The 21,327-nt window shown below is 40.8% G+C and overlaps 1 protein-coding gene across 4 annotated transcripts in view; it reads left to right on the top strand.

Annotated features, from left to right (window-relative positions):
* CAPS2 (calcyphosine 2) overlaps positions 1–21,083 on the top strand; it is a 36,058-nt gene extending 14,975 nt beyond the window's left edge. For 3 of the 4 annotated variants that reach the window (XM_068164847.1, XM_068164866.1, XM_068164837.1), the window contains 10 exons: positions 951–1,070; positions 2,136–2,210; positions 6,103–6,198; positions 6,308–6,401; positions 8,613–8,728; positions 12,403–12,479; positions 14,278–14,432; positions 15,028–15,147; positions 17,184–17,280; positions 19,010–21,083. In XM_068164847.1, coding sequence (XP_068020948.1) covers positions 951–1,070; positions 2,136–2,210; positions 6,103–6,198; positions 6,308–6,401; positions 8,613–8,728; positions 12,403–12,479; positions 14,278–14,432; positions 15,028–15,147; positions 17,184–17,280; positions 19,010–19,185 — 1,126 coding nt within the window. In that variant the 3' untranslated portion in view covers positions 19,186–21,083. The remainder of the gene's footprint in view (positions 1–950; positions 1,071–2,135; positions 2,211–6,102; positions 6,199–6,307; positions 6,402–8,612; positions 8,729–12,402; positions 12,480–14,277; positions 14,433–15,027; positions 15,148–17,183; positions 17,281–19,009) is intronic. The other variant, XM_068164856.1, reaches the window with a different exon arrangement.
* The last annotated feature ends 244 nt before the right edge of the window (positions 21,084–21,327 follow it).

Here is a 21,327-nt window from a genome sequence, read left to right as displayed (position 1 = left end):
GGAAGACTGTCCCAGGTTCATTGCTATCCTTTTAGCTCTGAGAAAGTTTGCTTCTAGGTAGAAAAATCCCTTTATAGGTGAAGAGTGGGGGGGGGTAGAGTGGGGGGGGGTGGGGAAACTACAACCAAAAAAAAAACCCTTGCAGGTAATGATCAGGAAATACAAAGGTATTTGGAATTTTGGTTTGGTTTTTATTATTTTATTTCTTAGTAGAGCCAACCTTGCAGTTCAGTCAGTGTAACTGAGGTATGCCAAGATGGATCTAGGTAGATCAGAGAGCAAGTTTATATTACTGTATTGGCCATGCAGCATTACTATTTCCTTTTAATTATGAGCCATTTCAATAATGTAAAAAGAGTGTAATGTATTCTTAAAGGCTTCTTTTGTTTGCTTCTTAAACTGATGTAGGGAATATCAAAACTTTTGGAAACCAGCCCATTTATTTCTTGTCCACATGACAGGACTTTTATGTGCCATGTAGTCAGTACTTTGGGAGAGGAAAGGACAACGTTCTTGTTGGATGATATCACTGTCCAGTACTAGTAACTCTTGGAGTGAACTATGGATAAAGAAAATCAGTGAAGAAATTTTTACAGAAATAGGGGAAATGAGCAAAAAAAACAACCACCCCCCTGTAACTCTAAGATTTTATGTATATGTGTGTGTGTGTGTGTATATATATGTATATAAAATACATTTAAAATAATATATTTATACACATGTAAGGTAGTAGTACACAACAGAATATTATTGCATATATCTGATTTTGAGTTACAATCTGTAAAACCAACAAAAAAAGGGAAACTCATAAATTTAACCTTAATGGCTAAGTCCAAGATTCTATTGCTCTATTCTTCTTGGGGGTGTTCTTTCTTGAGTAAGAATATGTAAGCTCTGAAAATCAAACTTGCTAACAGTCCCGAGAGCTTCTCCCTGCTCTTTCTGTTCAGAGCTGTTATAAGCGACCCGGGGCAATCCACACCTGCCGGTGTTTGCGAGGAAGCTCCTGGGCTTGTGGGACTTGGGCCAGCACCAATGCATCACAGACAAAGAACTCTGCATGAAACAAAGTGAGTTTCTCTAGTACTTTTTTTTACTTTTTTTCTTTTTTTTTTTTCTCCCAGAAATATGTTTTCTGATGTATTTTTACTTTGTGAAGTCTGTTTCCCTTTCCAGGTGTTCTATTTCTGGCCTGGATCCCTACATGAAGCTTATTTTGTAGCTTACTCATGCTTAAAATTGCTTAGTGGGACCTTTATTGTGTGGATTCTCTATGCATAATGATTGATTCACAGAATTTGTAGAACCTGGAAGAACATACTTAAGCTTGTGGTGATATTATTCATCACAGGGATTTGCCAGGCTTTTCTGAGGTGTTCTCATATCCTTGCAGAGATTCCTATCCTGAGGTGCATAACGTTGCATAAGTGTGTATCTGTAAATGCTAATGTAGACTTCAAAACAGAAGTGTACGGTCATGTTTTGATTTCTGCTGCAGAAATTAACTGTATTGGCATTTAAATGTCATTCGTGGCCTGTGAGCATTGAAATAGTAGCTCCAAGGAAAACAGAAAATGTTGTGATCCATAAAATTAAATGAATCTGCAGATCTGCTTTGTTCTATTAACCTTTCTCAACATGCAGGCCAACATCTCTGCTTTGTGCAGTTTAGCATCCTGCTCTAAATTCTTTCTCAACAAATGTCATCTTTGCATTCTTTTCTAAAAGGGAGACCGGTTTTGTTGCCTGTCTTTTACCCATCACATGGACAAATCTCCATTTCTGGAGCTAGTAATAAAATATCTAGGTCAGTAAAAAAAGCTCCAACCCAGGTATTTTTCCAAGAAAACACATGGGTGGAAGTATGGTGAGTGGTAGAGGTTTAATTCTTGATACTCAAGTGTATGTAAACAAAATACCTCCTCCATAACTATGCCTTCTGTGACTGTGCTTTCATAGGACATACTTACAGAATATCTTCCACATTACCACTCTGAGTTCTTCTGAATTCAACCAGAAGGGATCAGCCAGTTGCCAAGGATACATGCATCACTGTTTTTGCTGTTTTGGAGCAGTTGATTTTTATGTAACATTTCTCTCTGAGCTATCATTAAGATGCTGCATTATTTCCACAGAATAAGGACCAAATCAGGATTAACTGCAAACATGCTCTCTAACAAGCTGTGCTTTAATAGTAGAATTTTATCAAGGTAATCACAAATTTTGTGAAGCTTTTAAATTTTGTGAATTTCTGAATGATGATCTTTATCCTCTTGAAATAATGAATGGCACTGAGCCTTTCCATTCTCTGTGTTGTGTATGTATGTGCATGTGTGTATAACACAATTCTGACCTAACTGATGGATAATGGCTTTACAGTCCCATTGCACACTGCTGACATGTGTCACTAACGCTGCATTGCCATCACACTGCTAGCTCTGTGCAGGTCAGTTAGTACAGGGACTGTGTGAAATAGTGCTCTTAGCCGCTGCATATCCTAGAATTGTTTTTGTTTGGAAAAGATCTCCAAGATCATCAAATCCAGCCATCAACTTCAGCTGATTAAAAATTACTGTAGTCCTGTCTTGGTAATGGCAACCACTGTGGATGGAAAGGACAGCTTGTGATGAAGAGGTTATTAAATTTACTAATATGAAATATGAATTATGAAAATACTATTGTTATTAATTATATTATTAATAATCAATGAATCACTAACTTATATACATGTTCTAGTGCACGTTTGTGAAATACATTCCATAAGTGGCTTAGTGTTATGATTAGAACTCAATTGAACTATCCACAGAATTGTATCTGTCTTTATATAACAAAGGGTGCAGTTCTGCCGCTTGGCCACTAGACGGGACGCGGGCGGCTTCTAGCTATAGACAGCGCTATTACGATCATAGTATCATAGTATCAGTCAGGGTTGCAAGGGACCACAAGGATCATCTAGTTCCAACCCCCCTGCCATGGGCAGGGACACCCCACACTACATCAGGCTGGCCAGAGCCTCAGCCAGCCTGGGCTTAAACACCTCCAGGGACGGGGCCTCAACCACCTCCCTGGACAACCCATTGCAGGGCTTCACCACTCTCATGGTGAAGAACTTCCTCCTCACATCCAGCCTGAATCTCCCCACCTCCAGCTTCATTCCATTCGCCCTAGTCCTATCACTACCTGAGATCCTGAGAAGTCCCTCCCCAGCCCTCTTGTAGGCCCCCTTCAGATACTGGAAGGCCACAATTAGGTCACCTGGGAGCCTTCTCTTCTCCAGACTGAGCAGCCCCAACTCCTTCAGTCTGTCCTCATAGGAGAGGTGCTCCAGCCCTCTGATCATCCTCGTGGATCTTCTCTGGACATGTTCCAGCATGTCCATATCTCTCTTGTAATAGGGGCTCCAGAACTGGAGGCAGTACTCCAGGTGGGGTCTCACCAGAGCTGAGTAGAGGGGGAGGATCACCTCCCTTGACCTGCTGGCCACACTTCTCCTGATGCAGCCCAGGATCTGATTTAACAATGTTTCTGTGCATCAGAGATTACACTGCTAGACACGGATACTTTGAACTGAGTGCTAGTGGATGGAAAGCACCTGGGAGGTACTCTGTAGCTGTTGTTTGTGGCAAGGTGGAGGTCCGGCATACTACTGTTCCTGGACTGGTTCCTAGGCTGGTCTGGACGGCGGCGCTGAGTGGATGTCTTCTCTCTCCGTAGCAGTGGAGAGGAACAATGGAACCTGGGCTTAGCTCGGAAGCAGGTCCCCTTCAGGACTTGGTCGATTCCCTCCAGACACTAGGGATTGGTCCTGGTCGAGGTCTGTCCGTGGGGTCAGCCCTCGGAGTTGGCTCGCACAGCAGGGCGGGGCGACGGTTGCCGGTAGGCGGGCTCGGAGGCCGGACAACAACAGCAGACAAAGGCTATGGGGTCGGTCTGGCTACAGCGATTCTTGGGGCTGATGTAAACAGCCTCGGGGAGAGAATGCGGCTGCGTTAAGCGGCAGCTTATCGTTTACTTGGCTTAAAGGAACAGCAGGACCCTCAGAGTGGTCCCGGGTTTGGAGCAGTATAGGCATGAATGGTGCTTTAGTCTTCCCTGAGGTTTACAGGGCTCAGAGTGGCACAGGTGGTGACTCCTCTCCCGCAATAGCAGGGACTAGGCATATGTGGACTCAATCTCGATCAAGTCCCTTCTCCCCAGCAACTGGGCAGATCTTACCCTCGGGGGTTGGTCCAGTCCTCCGGTGGCACGGTGGGCTCTCCCAGTCAGTGCGACTGGCTGTGACGATGCTGGGTTTCTCAGGCTCAGCAAAGGTCCTCCCTCTGGAGATAATTCTCAGGCTCCTTCTCGCGATGCAGAGGCTTTCAGCATGCGTGCATGTATGAGTAAGAGAAGCTAATAACAATGAGCTCAATGGCAGAGACTATGGCTCAAGAGTTGCTCTCTCGAGCAAGTACAGAGACAAAGTGAAAGAGAGGACAACTTGTTTACCAGCTGGGGTGATACTTATAGAGTCCTTGAGGCTGGGTTTGACCACTGGACACTCTCATAAACAACTGGCTTCAGCCTATAGAAAGCGTGAAGCTAGAATTATGCCCATACTTGGTGTCAGCACGAGCACTGCATACGCTGGGTGCGTGCTGGCCTGGCTAATGCCTTGGCTTTTGTCTTCCTCCTGAAGGAGGGGGGAACTTGTCCACATGCTGGGACAAGATTCAATATCTGGGCATAATGTGCCGTCACCACACAGCTTTGGGTCTTGTGTGTAGCTCCGTAGACATTAAATTATGCAGATTTAGGGTACATTTGAAACTCTTTTGAACCAACTAGCAGTAACATACTCAGCTCTGAAAGTGGTGCTTTTCTGAAGCAGTGAGCTGTACACTTTAATAAACATAGCTTCATATACCATAATGAACAGAGTAGTGCTGGTGCCAAGTAGTCTTTTAATTAATGAATGAAAATTGTATTGGCATATGAAAAGATGAATCCTTGAAGGTGTTTTTAACATTGTGGAGAACAGAATATTGCGTTAAAATATGTGTCCAAATCCAGAAGTTGAATTCCATGGTGAAGTAGAGAAAAGAGTGAGATACCTCTTTCAGAGAAACAAAAAATAATTGTCTAATATGGTACTGGTTAACCTCTGTTAACCACTCAACCTCTGGGGTTGAGTGCCCCCACAGCAAGTTTGTGGATGACACCAAGCTGTGTGGTCCAGCTGAGATGCTGGAGGGAAGGGATCCATCCAGAGGGACTTGGAGAGGTGGGCCCAAGCCAACCTCATGAAGTTTAACAAGGTCAAGTGCAAGGTCCTGTACCCAAGGCAAGGCAAACCCAAGCACAAATATAGGCTTGGGGAGCAGTAGCTGATGATCGGCTGTCAGCTGATGAGAAAATCCTTATAAGCCAGCAATGTGCACTTGCTGCCCAGAAGGCCAACTGTGTCCTGGGCTGCATCAAAAGAAGTGTGACCTGAAAGATGAGGGAGGTGATTCTCCTTCACTATTCTGCTCTTCTGTGACCCCACCTGGAGTACTGCATTCAGTTCTGATGTCCCCAGCATAAGAAGGGCATCAAACTGCTGAGCTGGGTCCAGAGGAAAGCCACAGGATGATCAGAGGGCTGGAGTAGCCTTACGGAGACAGGCTGTGAGAGTTGGGGCTGTTCAGCCTGGAGAAGAGCAGAGACCTTATAGAAGCCTTCCAGTGCTTGAAGTGGGCTACAAAAAATCTGGGAAGGGACTTTTTACAAGAGCTTGTAGCAATAGTACAAGAGGGAATGGATTGAAGCTTGAGGAGGACAGATTCAGACTGGAGATTAGGAAGAAATTCTTTTCAGTGAGGGTGTTGAGACACTGGAACAGGCTGCTTAGGCAGGTGATGGATGCACCCCTTCCTGGAGGTGTTCAAGGCCAGACTGGATGAGGCCTTGAGCAACCTGGGCTGGTGGGAGGTATCGCTGCCCAAGGCAGGGCATTGGAACTAGATGATCTTTAAGGTCCCTTCCAAACTAAATGATTCTGTGAAGCGTTATGTGGTTTTGGGTGGAATTAGATTTGTATAGATGCTGAAATATAAAGGTGCTTTTTGATTTTCCTTCTAGAAATGGTCGTGATGCTTGTAGAGAGTTGATTGGATTTTTTTTTGCATGTGATGGATCCCTTACTGTGTATGAATTCCGACAGTTTGGAAAAAATAGGTAGGATAATTACTTTTTTAAAGGTTTTAGAACAAAACCTTCCACTATCTGGGAAACTCCAATAAATGATAGTTGTTTAAATAGCAGTTTTGCATATTTTTTCCTCTAGAACAAATGTCTTGCCTTTCATTCAGAAGGGAGTTTATCAACATCAGCGTGGACAAAGGAAGGGAAAAGCCTATGATGTTAGTGACTTCTATGTTGTAAGTATTCTTCTGCTTGAATCTAAGGCAAGTTTGGGAGTGTCTTGAAGGAGACAGACAAAACCAGGGCCTGACAAACACTGATTTCTTACAATTAAATCTGCTCCCCTTGCAACACAATGAAATCACAGTTTTGGATGTCAGTTGGGAAAATATGGTTGCACAAGTAACTGAACTGAACAAGAAACTGTTTGGAGTAGATGACACAAAACATGCCTGAGCCAAAGCACTCCTCTCATAACTCCATTTATACCTCTCTCGGTTTGACTGTGCTTAATTAGTGGGTTCTGCAAGCAAACAAAAGGACCTCAGATTCAGGGATACTAGAGATCTGATAAGATTCACTCCTTCAAGCCTCACCTTGAGGTCTTTCCTGCCTGGGAGTGTGTGTGTGGGGGGGAGGTTTCTGCAACTGCCACAGGAATCGAGTTGAAAATTGTAATGTAGCTTTCAGGGAAAACTGAAAATCGTTCTCTTTAGTAACTTTTTTTGAATTAAAGATTTTTTGCAAATCTTCATTATTTTTCAGTCCCACACTTCCTATCGAGAGAGTCCATCGTTGGCTTCAGATTAAGCTGTTGTTTGTAATTGTCCCACTAGAGGGCACAAGGCTGCAGGCAGCATAGACCTTTTTCGTTTGCAAAATGAACAGCTTTGGAAGGAGACTTCTCAAGATGAAATAGACCAAAATACTTTTAATAATCTGTGCAAGATCTGCTAGCATTTTTGGTATGAGTCAGTAATTACGTATGGTTTTGGAACACGGAAATTGCAGGTTAATTGTTGTTAACCTGAAGTTTGAAAGTGTTTTCTTCTCGCTGTTTAGAGAAAGCTCATGAAAGAACGGTCAACTTAATCTGCCAGCTGCTTGGGTGTCTGACCACAAATCAAACCGCATCTGCTCTACTGCTGTGTTTCTGTACTGCAGTCAATGTTCCTGGTCTATAAATGCTTCAACAATTTTTCAAGTGTGTTTTCACTGGGTTTCTCACAGCCTTGTGCAAATCTTGTTTAGAGCAAACCCCATGTTTGAATGGAGTATTAAAAGTAAACGAGACAATGTTAATTGGTAGGGTGTTTTATCCAGTCCCCTGCCTAATCCTAACTGTTTACATGCAGCTACAATACAGGAGTTTCCATGATACAATAGATGATTTTCTTGATGGTAAGGAGGTTGAAGCTATTTTAAATTTTTTTTGAGTGTGTGTGTTTATTCAATTATCACATGTATCTCTGCAACCTGCGGGTGGAAATGTGTACTGAATAAAGAGGCATCTTAAAGCCATCCAGAAAGCGTACTGTTGAGTTTGATAGTTCATTGGAATGATGTCATATCTGTGCATCTCCCTACCTGGGAACTGGGTTTCTGGGCTGACATTAAGATATACAAATCTCTCACAAAATCCAAGTTCTTGAGACACTTCCACAATAACAGTATCTCTGCCTCCTTCCTAATGTATGAGTTAAAGCAGTTAAAGCTACTGCTTTTTTTGATTCTTCTCTGTGTTCTTTGCTTTTAGTTTGCTGTTATTCTTTCTCTCCCCTTCCCTCTTCTCTCAAACCAAAAAGCCTTTTTAACTTTAAAGAATGTGAGATGTGTCTTCTGTCCTCAACTGGGAGGGAAGGGGAATTTGTAATACTCAGAAGCAACTACACTGGGTAGTAGAACTTGACACTACCAATACCATGTTTTTATTCAGTATTTATTAGTGAAATCTGGCAATGGAATAATTTGAACTTTGGGAATGCTACTTTTTAGATGTTTGTTTGTCTCAAGCATGATTTTAGGCTAATGAAAATAACTGTGGAGAGTTTCTTTAGTCTGAGAGAACTCTGCTGTCATGGGATCAGTGTGCCACCTTCCCTGGCTCTTTTCTCTGGTCCAGTGAATTTTATATCCCATAAGGGTGGAGGGAGAAGAAAAACTAAGTGAGCAACATTCAGTATTTTCATATTTCTCAGCTGTAGATTAGGCAAAGTAGGCCCTCCTTCTAGACAAACCTTTGTGTAGAGGACAATATGCCATCTTGGATCCTGGAGCTGTTTTTACTCAGTACTAGAAAGGCTCTGTTGAAAGCAGTAACTGACCTTAGCCACAACTTTTTCCCCTGTTTCATACTAAGGCTTTTAACAGTCACATGGAAGCCTTGCAGAACATATTTTCTGAAATATACAATCTATTTGTGGATCATTTTTGTGCTTTACCAACAGGGAGCTAATCTAACTTTCCTAAGTGTTGATCATAACCTTCCAGAAAGTTGTAAGCAGAACCCAATTCTCACCCTTCGTGTGATAAGCATTGATGAAGCAGCTATGGATTTTCTGAAGTAAGTGCAGATACCTATTTTTCAAATTACCTTTCCTTCCCTAAGCAAAAAAGATGTATTAGTGAGAGCTTCTCATATCTTACACTGCTAAAAATAACCTGTAGCTAGGCTGCTGTTAGGAGACATTAGCAATACAAGTTAGTGGATGTTTTGTAACTCAGTAACTTTCTAGAATGATAAGGAGTAATTTTAAAATCAGAATTCATCAAATTACTAAACTATCTTACTTGCTTTGAACTCAGATGGGTTTACATACAAATCATATACTAAAACTTTCGTTATGTGATGAACTAAAATACTGTGTTTGGGGGAAATGCTATTTTTGTGATCAACATTATTTTTTTTTGTGGAACTTATGTTAAAAGCTTGTGTCAGTCCTAGAATCATAGAATGGTTTGGGTTGGAAACGACCTTAAAAATCATCTAGTTCCCACACCCAGACCATGGGCAGGGAAATCTACACCGAGTTGCTCAAGGCCTGGCCTTGAACACCTCCAGGGAGGAGGCATGCACGGCCTCATGATTGCACAAGTGTTTGAACACAACCAGGGTAAGGATTGGAGGTTTTTCTCTGTGTTTTTGCTTTTTCATTTTCTTTTTCCTTCCCCCTTCCTCTTTCTATCCCTACATTCTTCCAGGTACTGCCACATGTTGAAGGCTTGAGGCACTGGGACAGTATTGGTGCACTTACCCTTTCAAAAGAGGTTTTAGTAGCTTACGTTGTTCCATAGTCCTAAAGTTGGGGATTTATTAGAGCTTGTTCAGATGGTTAGGTGCATGGTTATCCTTTGAGTATGTGTTATTTTTGAAGGTAATATTCACATCTCAGTATTGATGCCGAATTTTGCCCCAAAAGGCGAGTATCTTTACAGTATCTTTACAGAAGTAAACTGTAAAGGAAATGAAGAGTCTTTCTCAGGGGTTTCTGGCTTTGATTGTGTGTGTACTGCTTCTTGCCAAAAAAATAAAACCTTGTTACAAAATTTATTTCCCTGCTGTGGTGCCAGAACAGAGAAATTACTTAACAGTATCGGAAATGCAGTCAGAGTTTAATTACTCAAATTTTAGTGAGGAGTGTTAGCCGACAGCAGCTGTTACAAGGCAGGAATTTTCATACAGTCATGGAATCATAAGGAAGGGACCTCTTGTTCTGTGGCAGGTTGCTCAAGGACTGCAGCCAGTTAGGCCTTTTATGATCTGCAAGGGTGGAGACTGTGCAACCTCTGTGGGCAATCTATCCTAGTGTTCAGTCACCCTCACAGTAGGAAGGTGCTTCCTGATGTTCAGAGGGAACCTCCTGTGTTTCACTTTGTGCTGTTTGCCTCTCGTGCTGTCACTGAACTCCACTGAGCTAAGTCTGCCTCAGTCTCCTCTAGTCCCTCATGTCATGTATTTATACACGCTGCTAAGATCTCCTGAACCTTCTTTTCTCTACACTAAGCCATTACAACTCTCCCAACCTCTCCTCATGTATCAGATGCTCCAATCCCTTCTTGCCTAGGAACAGCAATAACAATTTCAATTATATAAGCTCAGTATCTAAAGACTACTTTTCTTAGCACAACTTAACTGGTGTTATTTTTCTGTCTGCAAGTGTTTAGGCACATAAAGCTTGTTCTCAGTTGTGATAATATTCACTCTAAGATCCATTTACAGGGAATGAGCCAGAGTGAGCTGAGAGTAAATAAACCAGTAAATTCAAATGCAATTGGTTATAGAAATACATAGTTGTATGAGGCTTAGTGCTAATTGTTCTCTCTCTGCAAGGTTTCAGTGAAATGTAATATAATTTCAGGTAGTTTATGTAAGACTTTTTACATCTTAGAAGCCTATCATTTTGAGAAGCAACTTTTCTTGAATTTGTTGATATCTCATACCTGTGAAATTTGGAGTTGATCCAATATTATCTCTGAAGCCTCCAGAAAGAAGACTTGCTCACTGGGCTGTAATTTGGGATTTTCTGCTACCTGTGGTGCAACAGATTGTTGAGCTTTTATGCTCTTGCTCTGTTCTTTCAATTACTGGCTAAATTCCAGATTCTTTTTCTTGAGGGTGTTACTGAGCTCTGTATCCTCTGCTGCAAAGCTCATGAATTGAGTAGTCTTACCTCTGTTACTGTTCTCACAGAGAATCTTGCTTAGGTACAGTCCAAAAGGTCTGCTGCAGGTTTTCAGGAGCAGCCATGCCCTGTTGTTACAAGCCACAAATCTTTTGATTTACATGTTGAATCTTCTGTTTTACATGTATTTTTGAGAGACTATGCTGTCCTCTGTAGGTGGTTGCTGACTTTCCAGTTTAGGTGTTCTGATAGTGTCCCATTTTTGGCTAGGACAGAGTTGATTTGCTTCCTAGTAGCTGGCACAATGCTGTGTTTTGGATTTAGTATGGGAATGATGTTGATAGCACACTGATAGTTGTTGCTAAGTAGTGCTTTTCCTGTCCAGGATTTTTTAGTTTTCCATGCTCTGTTGGTGAGTGTGTGCACAAGAGACTGGGATGATGGATTACAGCCGGGACAGCTGACCTGAACTAGCCAAAGGGATATTCCATTCTTCATACATAAACTGGAATGGGGACAGGGAGGGAGGGTTGTCCAGAGATGCCAATCCATGCTCTGGGACTGGCTGAGCATGGGTCAGGAGGTGGTGAGCAATTGCATTGTGCATCACTTGGGTTTTTTAATTGGATTTTACGTCTTTCTTTTTGTTACCTTCCTTCTCACTACAATTATTATTACAACTATGATTACATTTCTTTTTATTTCAATTATTAAACTGTTCTTATCTCAACCCTTGAGTTTTGCTTTTTACCTGAATCTCCTCTACTGTGGGAAGGGAGGTCTGAGTGAGCATCTGCATGGTGCTTAGTGGCTGGCTGGGGTTAAACCATGACAGACACAGGGAAGCTTTTAGGGACTTCATAATGGGAGGTACTCAAAGTGGAGATGAAAAGTCTTAAGAGACAGCAGAGAGGTAGGTCTGTGGCCTCAGAAAGTAGGATGAGCGCTCCATGGCAAAGCCCTGGTGAGCAAGCCGCTGAAAGTTGACAGTAGTTCTTTTCCATTTGCCTTCTTATTCTGATTAAAACAATTGTTGGTGTCCCTCCCCCTATCTCTACCCAACTGATGCTTCCACAGAATTTTGTCAACTATTTTATAATAGTTTCTGACAGGGGCTTCTGGAAAGCCCTTCTTAGAAGGGAACTTGCCTGACAAAATACAAGAGATAACCATAATTCCTAGATCATCACTAAGATACTCAGATTGCAGCTTTGGATCTACACCTTGCTGTTTCTCTTCTAAAGAGAGATTTGTAGCTACTTCACGTTATTTTCGTGTTGGTAGCTAATTGTAATTGCTTTAGTAAACTCTCCCATTGGCTTGAGCTGCAGATTAGAACTGTCTTGAAATACAATAAATTTCTGGAGACTTTACACACAGGAGGAATTGTCCATGATTAGTGAATTGGTAGAGGAGCTGCTAATGGATTATTGCAAGAAAGGATTTTTTTTCTGCAGGTACTCAGCAAGGACTTTTGCCTATGCCATCTCAAATTCAAGCAATTGGTAGTATAAGAATGAAACACAAAGTTCAATATGTTTTTTACTCCAGTTGTTTTGAATTCAATGATATTACCTGTAATTTTACCAATCAACATTAATTTTTATTATTTTAGAGCTGCTTCTGTGGAATTCAAGCAAGAGTGTTCCAAGCAAGTGGCTGATGACAGCAGAGTTTTCAAGAAGATTCAAGGTTTGTGTCTACCAGAACATATTTAACATTAACTTTTGTATCTCTATATTTGCAGCTCAACACAAGAAATTATAGCTATGTTGTAAAGATTTTATTTCTATAAACAAAAGTTAGATATTTGCCAGATTATTGTTAGAATCTGACACTACTGTAAATCAATCATAAAAAATACTTTCTCCTCTCTCTTTCTTTAAATATTAAACAGTCTGACTGAAGATTGTGGCGATGGTACAGAGTAATTGTGAATGTAATCCGTAAAATGTTAATCTCTGAAAAAACACTGAACTGTAGCAGTGATCCTGTGTTATACTGGCATTAAATTCAAAAGCTTATTGGCACAATGCACAAACACACTCTCAATTCATTTGTATGAGGTACGTCTTTTGGCCTGTACATTGATAAACTGGTTTTTGTTAGTCTCCAATATTATGCCTCTTAAAATACATGGGAGTAGTTGAGTAGCATATTCTGGATTATGCCATTAAATGTTACTAGGTTGCTGTCCACAGTTTTTAGGATAAAGGCACAGCTTTGTGTTGCAAGTCAGGGAAGAGGGTTATGCAGTGCTGTATGTTGTCATTGTAACGTTTGCCCCTTGTAGAATTGCTGCTGTTTACTGGGGAGGTTTAGGTTGGATGTTAGGCAGCACTTCCTCACAGAAAGGCTGATCAGGCACTGAGATGGACTGCCCAGGGAGGTGGTGGAGTTTCCATTGCTGGAGGTCTTTGAGAAAAGATTGGATGTGGTGCTTAGTGCCATGGTCTGGTTGATGTGCTGGTGTTAGGTCATAGGCTGGACTTGATGATCTCAGAGGTCTATTTCCGCCTCAATAATTCGGTGATTAACTAAACCTGGTTTAGTTAATGACATCAAACACTGGTCACTAAAATCTGTTCACACATTCACTTTTAGAAAAATTATTGGACTAATAAATAGGGAAATTTTTTAATCTTGCAGTTATTACCCCACCCCACCCCCCCCCACCCCCCCGCATAATAGATGCAAATTGATTTCTCAGTTACCTGAGAAATCTACTACATCTAAGATGTTTTCATGTGGCCTGGTAGAAGGTTATATATATGTGCTTCAAGACATCTTTTAAGATAAGTCTGAATTTGAACTTCACTGGAAAGAACCTCCTTGTTTCCCCTTCTCCCCCTGTTTTCGTTTATAATTGTAAATACAAGTAATTTGAAGACAGAATAATAGCAGATGACTTCTATTAACAGAGTATGCTGAGAAACTCAAGTATCCCTGAAGTAAACCTGTTACCTAATGATTTGTATAAGGCTGTCTCTCTTAGCATAGAAATAGTTCTCTGCATGTGACTTTGGAACCATTGCAGCATTACTTTTGTTTGTTCTCATTTCCACATGTATTTAACATGTTTGTACAGGGAAGAAGAAGCTCTGTGTCCCAGAATGCCATGCTTTTATTACCATAGTAGTGTTCCTCAGTTACTTTGTGTGTTAAATCACACGGAATCAGTTCTGGCAGAAGAAAAGAGTTTTATCATCTGAGCTTGTAGAACATGGTAGATAGTCTTTCTTTCCTCTGTGATCTCCTCAGAGGTGTTGTTAAATGTTGCTGCTGCTTTATAAGATTTCCACTCAGATGTCAAGTAACTGATGGTTTCATTTTGAACTGACATTTTCTCATCCAAGACATGTGAGCCTGTGTGTCATTTTAACCAGCAGTATTGTAAGTAGTTGTGTTTTTCTTTGCTTTTTATATCAGCTCTATAGCAAGTAGCTCCCTTCAGGTAAACATTGTGTCCTTTATTTCTCTGAATACTCAGGTAGTCTCAGAGAGACACTAAGAAAAAGAGGAGTTCAAGTTCTAACAGGCTTAGGAAGCTATTTCCGACAAGTAGACAAGAACAGAAATGGTTTTCTCTCTCGGGCAGCCTTTAAAGAAGCTCTAAACGTATTCCATTTGGAAGTGCCTGAAGGGGTAAGTCTAGGTGAAACTGTAACAGTGAGTGTTATCTTACTTTGATTCATGGAATCTCTCCTTCACCTAAAGCTAAGGTTTCATAGCTGTTCTTCGCAAGGCTTTTTTGGATGGTTTTGTGGGGGTTTTTTGGTGGGGGAACGGGCTGCAGGATGAGGTGCTGGAGGGTGTTTCTCTTGTGGTATGTTGGCATTTCTACATTCAGTTTTATGTGACATTATTAAAAATAAAAGGTATTCAATCTCTCAACACCATGAAGAAGCAAGTGGGATCGCAGTCCATTTTTTTCTTTTAAAAAATAATTTAGTTGTTATCTGCTTATATTTTTATTTGGTTTATATATTTTATTTTAAAAGCAGCTCACCACTACTAGAGCTGCAAATAATGTGAATTATGACCATCAGTGGCTGATGATGACTGGCATTATTATGACAAATCTTTGAGTCAGTTTGGATTTAGGAGTTGGTTTTGTTTGTTTGCTTGTGTTTTTTGGTGGGGCTTTTTTGCATGTGTGACTGCTGTAATTTCCTGATGTAGCAATTGTTTCATTCTGGGATATAGTGAAGAACACTGGGAAAATATGTTTGAATTGCAGGACTTTGAATGCTTATGGCTTGCTCTTGATGACAGCAAAAGTGATAAGGTTGACTATGGGGAATTTACTCGTGCTGTATTTGGAGAAATGAATGAGTACAGGAAAGCATTTGTAAGAAAGGTAAGTTTCGTTACAGGTGTTTTAAGTGTAGATATCATAGTACCATAGTATCAGTCAGGGTTGGAAGGGACCACAAGGATCATCTAGTTCCAACCCCCCTGCCATGGGCAGGGACACCCCACACTACATCAGGCTGGCCAGAGCCTCAGCCAGCCTGGGCTTAAACACCTCCAGGGACGGGGCCTCAACCACCTCCCTGGACAACCCATTGCAGGGCTTCACCACTCTCATGGTGAAGAACTTCCTCCTCACCTCCAGCCTGAATCTCCCCACCTCCAGCTTCATTCCATTCCCCCTAGTCCTATCACTACCTGAGATCTTGACAAGTCCCTCCCCAGCCCTCTTGTAGGCCCTCTTCAGATACTGGAAGGCCACAATTAGGTCACCTGGGAGCCTTCTGCAGACTGAACAGCCCCAACTCCTTCAGTCTGTCCTCATAGGAGAGGTGCTCCAGCCCTCTGATCATCCTTGTGGCCCTTCTCTGGACACCTTCCAGCACCTGCAGATCCCTCTTGTAATAGGGGCTCCAGAACTGGAGGCAGTACTCCAGGTGGGGTCTCACCAGAGCTGAGCAGAGGGGGAGAATCACCTCCCTTGCCCTGCTGGCCACACTTCTCCTGATGCAGCCCAGGATCTGATTGGCTTTGCGGGCTGCAAGTGCACACTGAGAGCTCCTGTTGAGCTTCTCCTCCACCAGCACCCCCAAGTCTCTCTCCTCAGGGCTGCTTTCCAGCCAGTCCCTGCCCAGCCTGGATTTGTGCCTGGGATTGCCTCGACCCAGATGCAGGACCCTGCACTTGGTCTTGTTGAACCTCATGAGGTTGGCTTGTGCCCACCTCTTCAGCCTGTCAAGGTCCCTCTGGATGGCCTCCCTTCCCTCCAGTGTGTCTGCTGCACCACACAGCTTGGTGTCATCAGCAAATCTTTCAGTCTAACTTTGGAATTCATTATTCACCATGTTCTGGTGGTTGTTTTTCTGAAATTGTGCATCTGATAGTTGACTTTTTAGATTTATTAAAATAAACATAAATTAGAGGCCTGCATGCTGTTCCATTGTTGAATTAGTTGGTTTTAAGCTCAAAAATTCATTCCTGTATTAGTCTGGGTTTATGCAGGTGTGTGCTATTCTTACAGTTCAATCCAGTGTATAAAGCATCTGCCACCGTCCGGAAGTCTGGCTCCTCATTTTGGAAGGTCACTATACCTGGGTGCAGACTTCTTTTCCTCAGTGTCTAAACCAGGAGACTATGATACTTCCCTCCTCTGAGACCTACAATTGATAATTATATTTATGAGACTTCTGGTATTTGAAATGCCATTTGTTACATGTCTATAATGTAAAGTGGAAGTGTTTGCAGCACCAAACACCGATTGCAAACCAGACAGTAGAGAAGCAACTAGATATCAGGGAAGCAGCCCAAATTCAGATTCTAAGGGTGAGCTGGAAATTTTGGAGAGAAAACTGTTGTATTGAGCTGATGAGGTGACCACCTTTGATGTGAAAACTATTGAGATGAAATAATCATGAAACTCTATAATCTGGAATTATTTTCTGGTATCTGGTGCTTTACATAAAATCACAGAATGTTAGGGTTTGTAAGGGACCTCAGAAGATCATCTAGTCCAACCCCCCTGCCAGAGCAGGATCACCTAGGGTAGGTCACACAGGAGTGCATCCAGGTGGATTCTGAATGTCTCCAGAGGAGACTCCATAACCTCTCTGGGCAGCCCATTCAAGTGCTCTGTCACCCTCACAGTGAAAAAGTTTTTTCCCTTAGGTTCCTGTGGAACTATGCTCCAGCTTGCACCCATTGCCCTTTGCCCTATCTTTGGACATCACTGAGCAGAGCCTGGCTCTGTCCTCCTGACACTCACCCTTCACATATTTGTAAACATTAATGAGGTCACCCCTCAGTCTAGGCAAGGTGACATAATCCATGGCACAAGATCTAAAAATGTGGACTAAGTAGTTAAGTATATTTGATCTTTACAGCTTTCCACTTTTCTCCTTACATGAAACTCTTGTTTCCTTATAGGCTTATATAAAACTAGATTTCAGCAAAACTGGGAGCGTACCTGTGGTTGATATCAGGAAATGTTACTGTGCCAAGAAACATCCTCTAGTATTGGCAGGTAATTCACATGAATAAAATAAAAATAAACAAAAATACCTGTACCTACTGAAGTCATCTTGTTAGCAGAGGGACAACATCCAGAAACTGGTTGCAATGGCAAACAGTTTTCATATCAGCTGGGGCTTGAGCTGTTCCAAAGAACTTCTTGTCCTATCACAGTATCGCTTAGGTTGGAAAGGACCTCGAGGATCATCGAGTCCAACCTATCAACACAGACCCCATGACTAGACCATGGCACCAAGTGCCACGTCCAATCTCCCCTTGAACGCCTCCAGGGTCGATGACTCTGATGAACCATTATGTGTCTATCTGGAACATGGTTTAAAATAGTAGTGGAGTTCTTATTCACAATTTTCATGCTTTATGAAGCTGCAACTGCTGCACATGTTGAGTAATTTCTTTCCCTACCTGTGCAGGACTACGCTGAAGCAGTTATTTCTCAGCTTTGGTGTGCTAGTTACAAGTGGCACATATGGTATTAGTAGTTTTCACTGCTGGTTGCATCTTTGGATGGAAAACAGTGATATGAAAATGAAGCGTTAACAGCTGATGTACTCAGCACTTGAAGTGACTTCTGAATAAATTATTTATTTATTTCTGGGACAGGACTGTCATCCTTACAGAAGCTGTGTTGCTATCTTCATTATTTTTCAGGATTCTCGAAGATGTTTAATTTCTGCCATTGAATAAAAAAGGAATTTAAGTATTTCTATGTCAGCTTCTCAAATAGCATTGCCATATACCAAACCAGTCATTATGAGTGTCCCTGCTGTCCTGACCCCTTTACCTCTAGAGGAGAGGATGTTTTTTGCATTGCCAGTGCTTTTAATGGTACCACATGAAGAGACATCATGGGGGGACAGGGATATTACACATGGAATTTTTTCCACTGCTATAATGCTGTATTTTGTTGCCCTGCCCACCCTGCCTTCCCCCTCTTTTTTTTCTTCTTTTTTCTCTTTTTTTTTCCCTTTTTTTCTTTTTTTTTTCTTTTTTTCCTTTTTTCTTCTTTTTTTTTTCTTTTTTCCTTTTTTATTTTTTTAATTTTTTTTTCTTTTTTTTTTTCCCTTCTTTTTTAACTTTTTTTTTAATTCCTTTTTCTTCTTTTTCCTTCTTTTTTTTTTCTTTTTTCTTCTTTTTTTTCTTCTTTTTTTTTCCCTCTTTTTTTTTTTCTTCTTTTTTTAACTTCCTTTTTTTTTTTTTCTTCTTTTTTTTTCTTCTTTTTTTTTCTTCTTTTTTTAACTTCTTCTCAATGCTAGGAAATCCTCAAGATCTGGAGATTAAGTCAGCTGTAAATTGTAGAACGCTTTTGAAATGCGCACGTGCATCTTAAGGTCTTCCTAGAGCTTTATACCTCTATTGCATTAAAAATAGGCTCTGTTACAAGATAGCTTCTGAATTACCAATATTTGAGTTTAAAAATGCATTACTCCATGTTTGCAGTCATTTAAAGAAATAAACCTTCCTGATCTCATAATTCATTGAAATTGACTGTGGCCTCCCTCATGTTCCTGTTGATATTTAATGTTATCATGTGTCACTTAAAAAAGATAATCTCTGCTTGTATTAAATGAGCCAATAACAAATCTGAAGTCAGAACATTGGATTTGTTCAAGAAACAAATATTTGCAAGGTGAAATTTGAAAGCTTTTTGCCTTGAATTATATCAAATGCTGTATATTCACTATTCTGGAAAATGTGTTTAATGGAAAAATATACTCTCCCAGGGAAAGCTACAGAAGAAGAGGTCAAATCATCCTTTCTAGAAACATTAGGAGAATCCTGCAGCAGCCCCAATGAAGTGTCCTATGCCAAGTTTGAAGATTACTATGAAGGATTAAGTTTTGGAATCGTGGATGATGAGGACTTTGTTAATGTATTAAGGAACTCTTGGGGAATTTAGAACATAAGGCACCAGAAATGAAGATGAGATATTTTCTAAACAAGGAGTGAGCTAAATAATGAAGTTTTGATGTTCATTACTTCATATTTAGTGTCTTAAACAGATACTGTGGACTGAAAGTTTTAAATGCTTGTAGAATAATTCATGGCAAATTTCGCAGCCTCTGTTGAGCTATGCTGACCACTTTTTTAATATAAATGGTTTCACTCTTTTTCGTAGCTAGTAATAAAGGCTGCTCCCCATACCAAAAGGTATAATTTACTTGACATTAGAATAAAGTGGCCTATTTTAAAATGAGAGGGAATTAGAATACTAAAATATGTGAAGGAGAAAATGCAAGAGAAAATGCTGGTTTTGGTGGTGCATTGTGAAAAGCTTTAGATTTGACTGTAGAAATATCAAAGGTATCTTTTCTTGAGAGTTTCCTTCTTATAAAAGTAATATATTAGTTCTCAAAATGTTCTTTGCCCTGGTCCCTGTTTCTCATGCTGGTACTTAGCTTGAAAGACGTCCAGTCAGCCTCTTCCTATTCTGAGGATGTTTGCAGTACTGACAGTGCAGAGATGCTCACACCAATTAGCTCTCTGGCCTGCAGCCTGTCTTGGTTGATCTTTGTGTTTTGTCTCGGTCAGGTATCCTAAGCTGAGCATTGAATCCCAAAGGGTTCATCAAGCACACACATTTTACAATACACATTTTTTCCTGTATTTTGCTAAGTGGTTTTCAAAATAATTTATATTTAAACATCTAGTTTCTTTACTCTCTATTGCTGTTGGTTTTTAGTACTGAAACTGAACAATGGCATCCTTTGTCAAACTGAGATACAGCATTTCCTGTCTACTCTGAAAGTATAAAACAGAGAAGTGCATTAAAAAAAAAAAAAAAAAAAGCCACCTCTGTCACCACAGAAATTAAACCACAAATTAAATATTCATTGCTGCTTCAAACATTCAGCCAGATCTGATTTTCAGTGTAACATACCCTGTTAATGTTTTGTGGTAAGAAATAAAAAATGTAATATTAATTATATAGAGAGGTAGCCTTTGGTTTCAGTGTAACTGTATACTGAACTGCATTTCTTAAGCCTCTGCAATTAAAATAGATTGGTTTCCTCTGTGCTTGTCTGCTCAGTTTTATAGTCTGTGGTTAACAGAACCTTCCTCTGGGACAGAATTCGTGTTTCTTAGAAATTGAAGGGCAGTCCTGGAATGAATGTTTGAAACGTGCGACTCGGATCCCTCTGTGGCTGGCTGCTTTGTTGTAGAGCAACATTCTTCTTGTTCTCAACTTGTTATGATTTGATTGTCTGTACCATGTACTCAGTTGTAACTAGAGTTGCAGTTTCTGCTCCAAATTGTCTAGTGAGGGATTTGGGGAGGTTCATTGGAGGCTGCAAAAGCCTGCAGGTAATGGTTTGCACAGAAAGGCTAATTCTGTCAGTGCTCATTCTAAGGAAGAATTCTGGTGTTGCTCATTACGATTTCTTAGTGCCCATTCCTGCTGCAATTTCTTTCACTGGAAAGATTTTTGTTAATTAGTGTCCTTGGAATTGGTGATTCTGTGAAGGGCAACTTGAGCTCTTTTGACAGGGTTCTGCTTGTTAATGGGTCTGTTCAAATCACCCAGAAATACCAAGTGGCATTGTTAGTTTTTCCAAGCACCACCTGTACTGATGTATAACATTGTGGCTCAATGAAATGAATATTGACATATTTCTGTTTGCAATGCCAATCATTTTTGGCAATGATTTTAGGCAGATTATTCCACATTATCCTATGGGAACAGAAAACCTGATGACAAGTGGATGTGTCTGTCCTTGGCCTGCTCATCATCAGAGGTTGTACAGGTCACATCTGCTGCAAATGAAGCATTCTTTATAGTAGGAACATTATTTCCTTAGCTTTGGTAGTAGTGCTGGTTTTTCTTAATCTGAAGACAGATAGTTAACAGAGTAATCTGCAGTAAATTCTGAAGGTCAGAAATTGCCTGAAAATACAAGTAGGTACTCTGATAATCATGTCAAACCTGCTAGGTATATGTTATTAACTACATGGTCAGCTATGCATCACTGGCTGCCTCAGGCTGCCTCAGAACATCTGCCCACTGATTTTCATTGTCTAAATTTAAGTTGGTGACACAGAA

The sequence above is a fragment of the Melanerpes formicivorus genome, unplaced genomic scaffold, assembly GCF_026170545.1.
Source record: "Melanerpes formicivorus ecotype bairdi unplaced genomic scaffold, bMelFor1.0.p_v2 SCAF_3, whole genome shotgun sequence".
NCBI lineage: Eukaryota > Metazoa > Chordata > Aves > Piciformes > Picidae > Melanerpes > Melanerpes formicivorus.
This window is presented reverse-complemented; position numbering and strand designations above follow the sequence as displayed.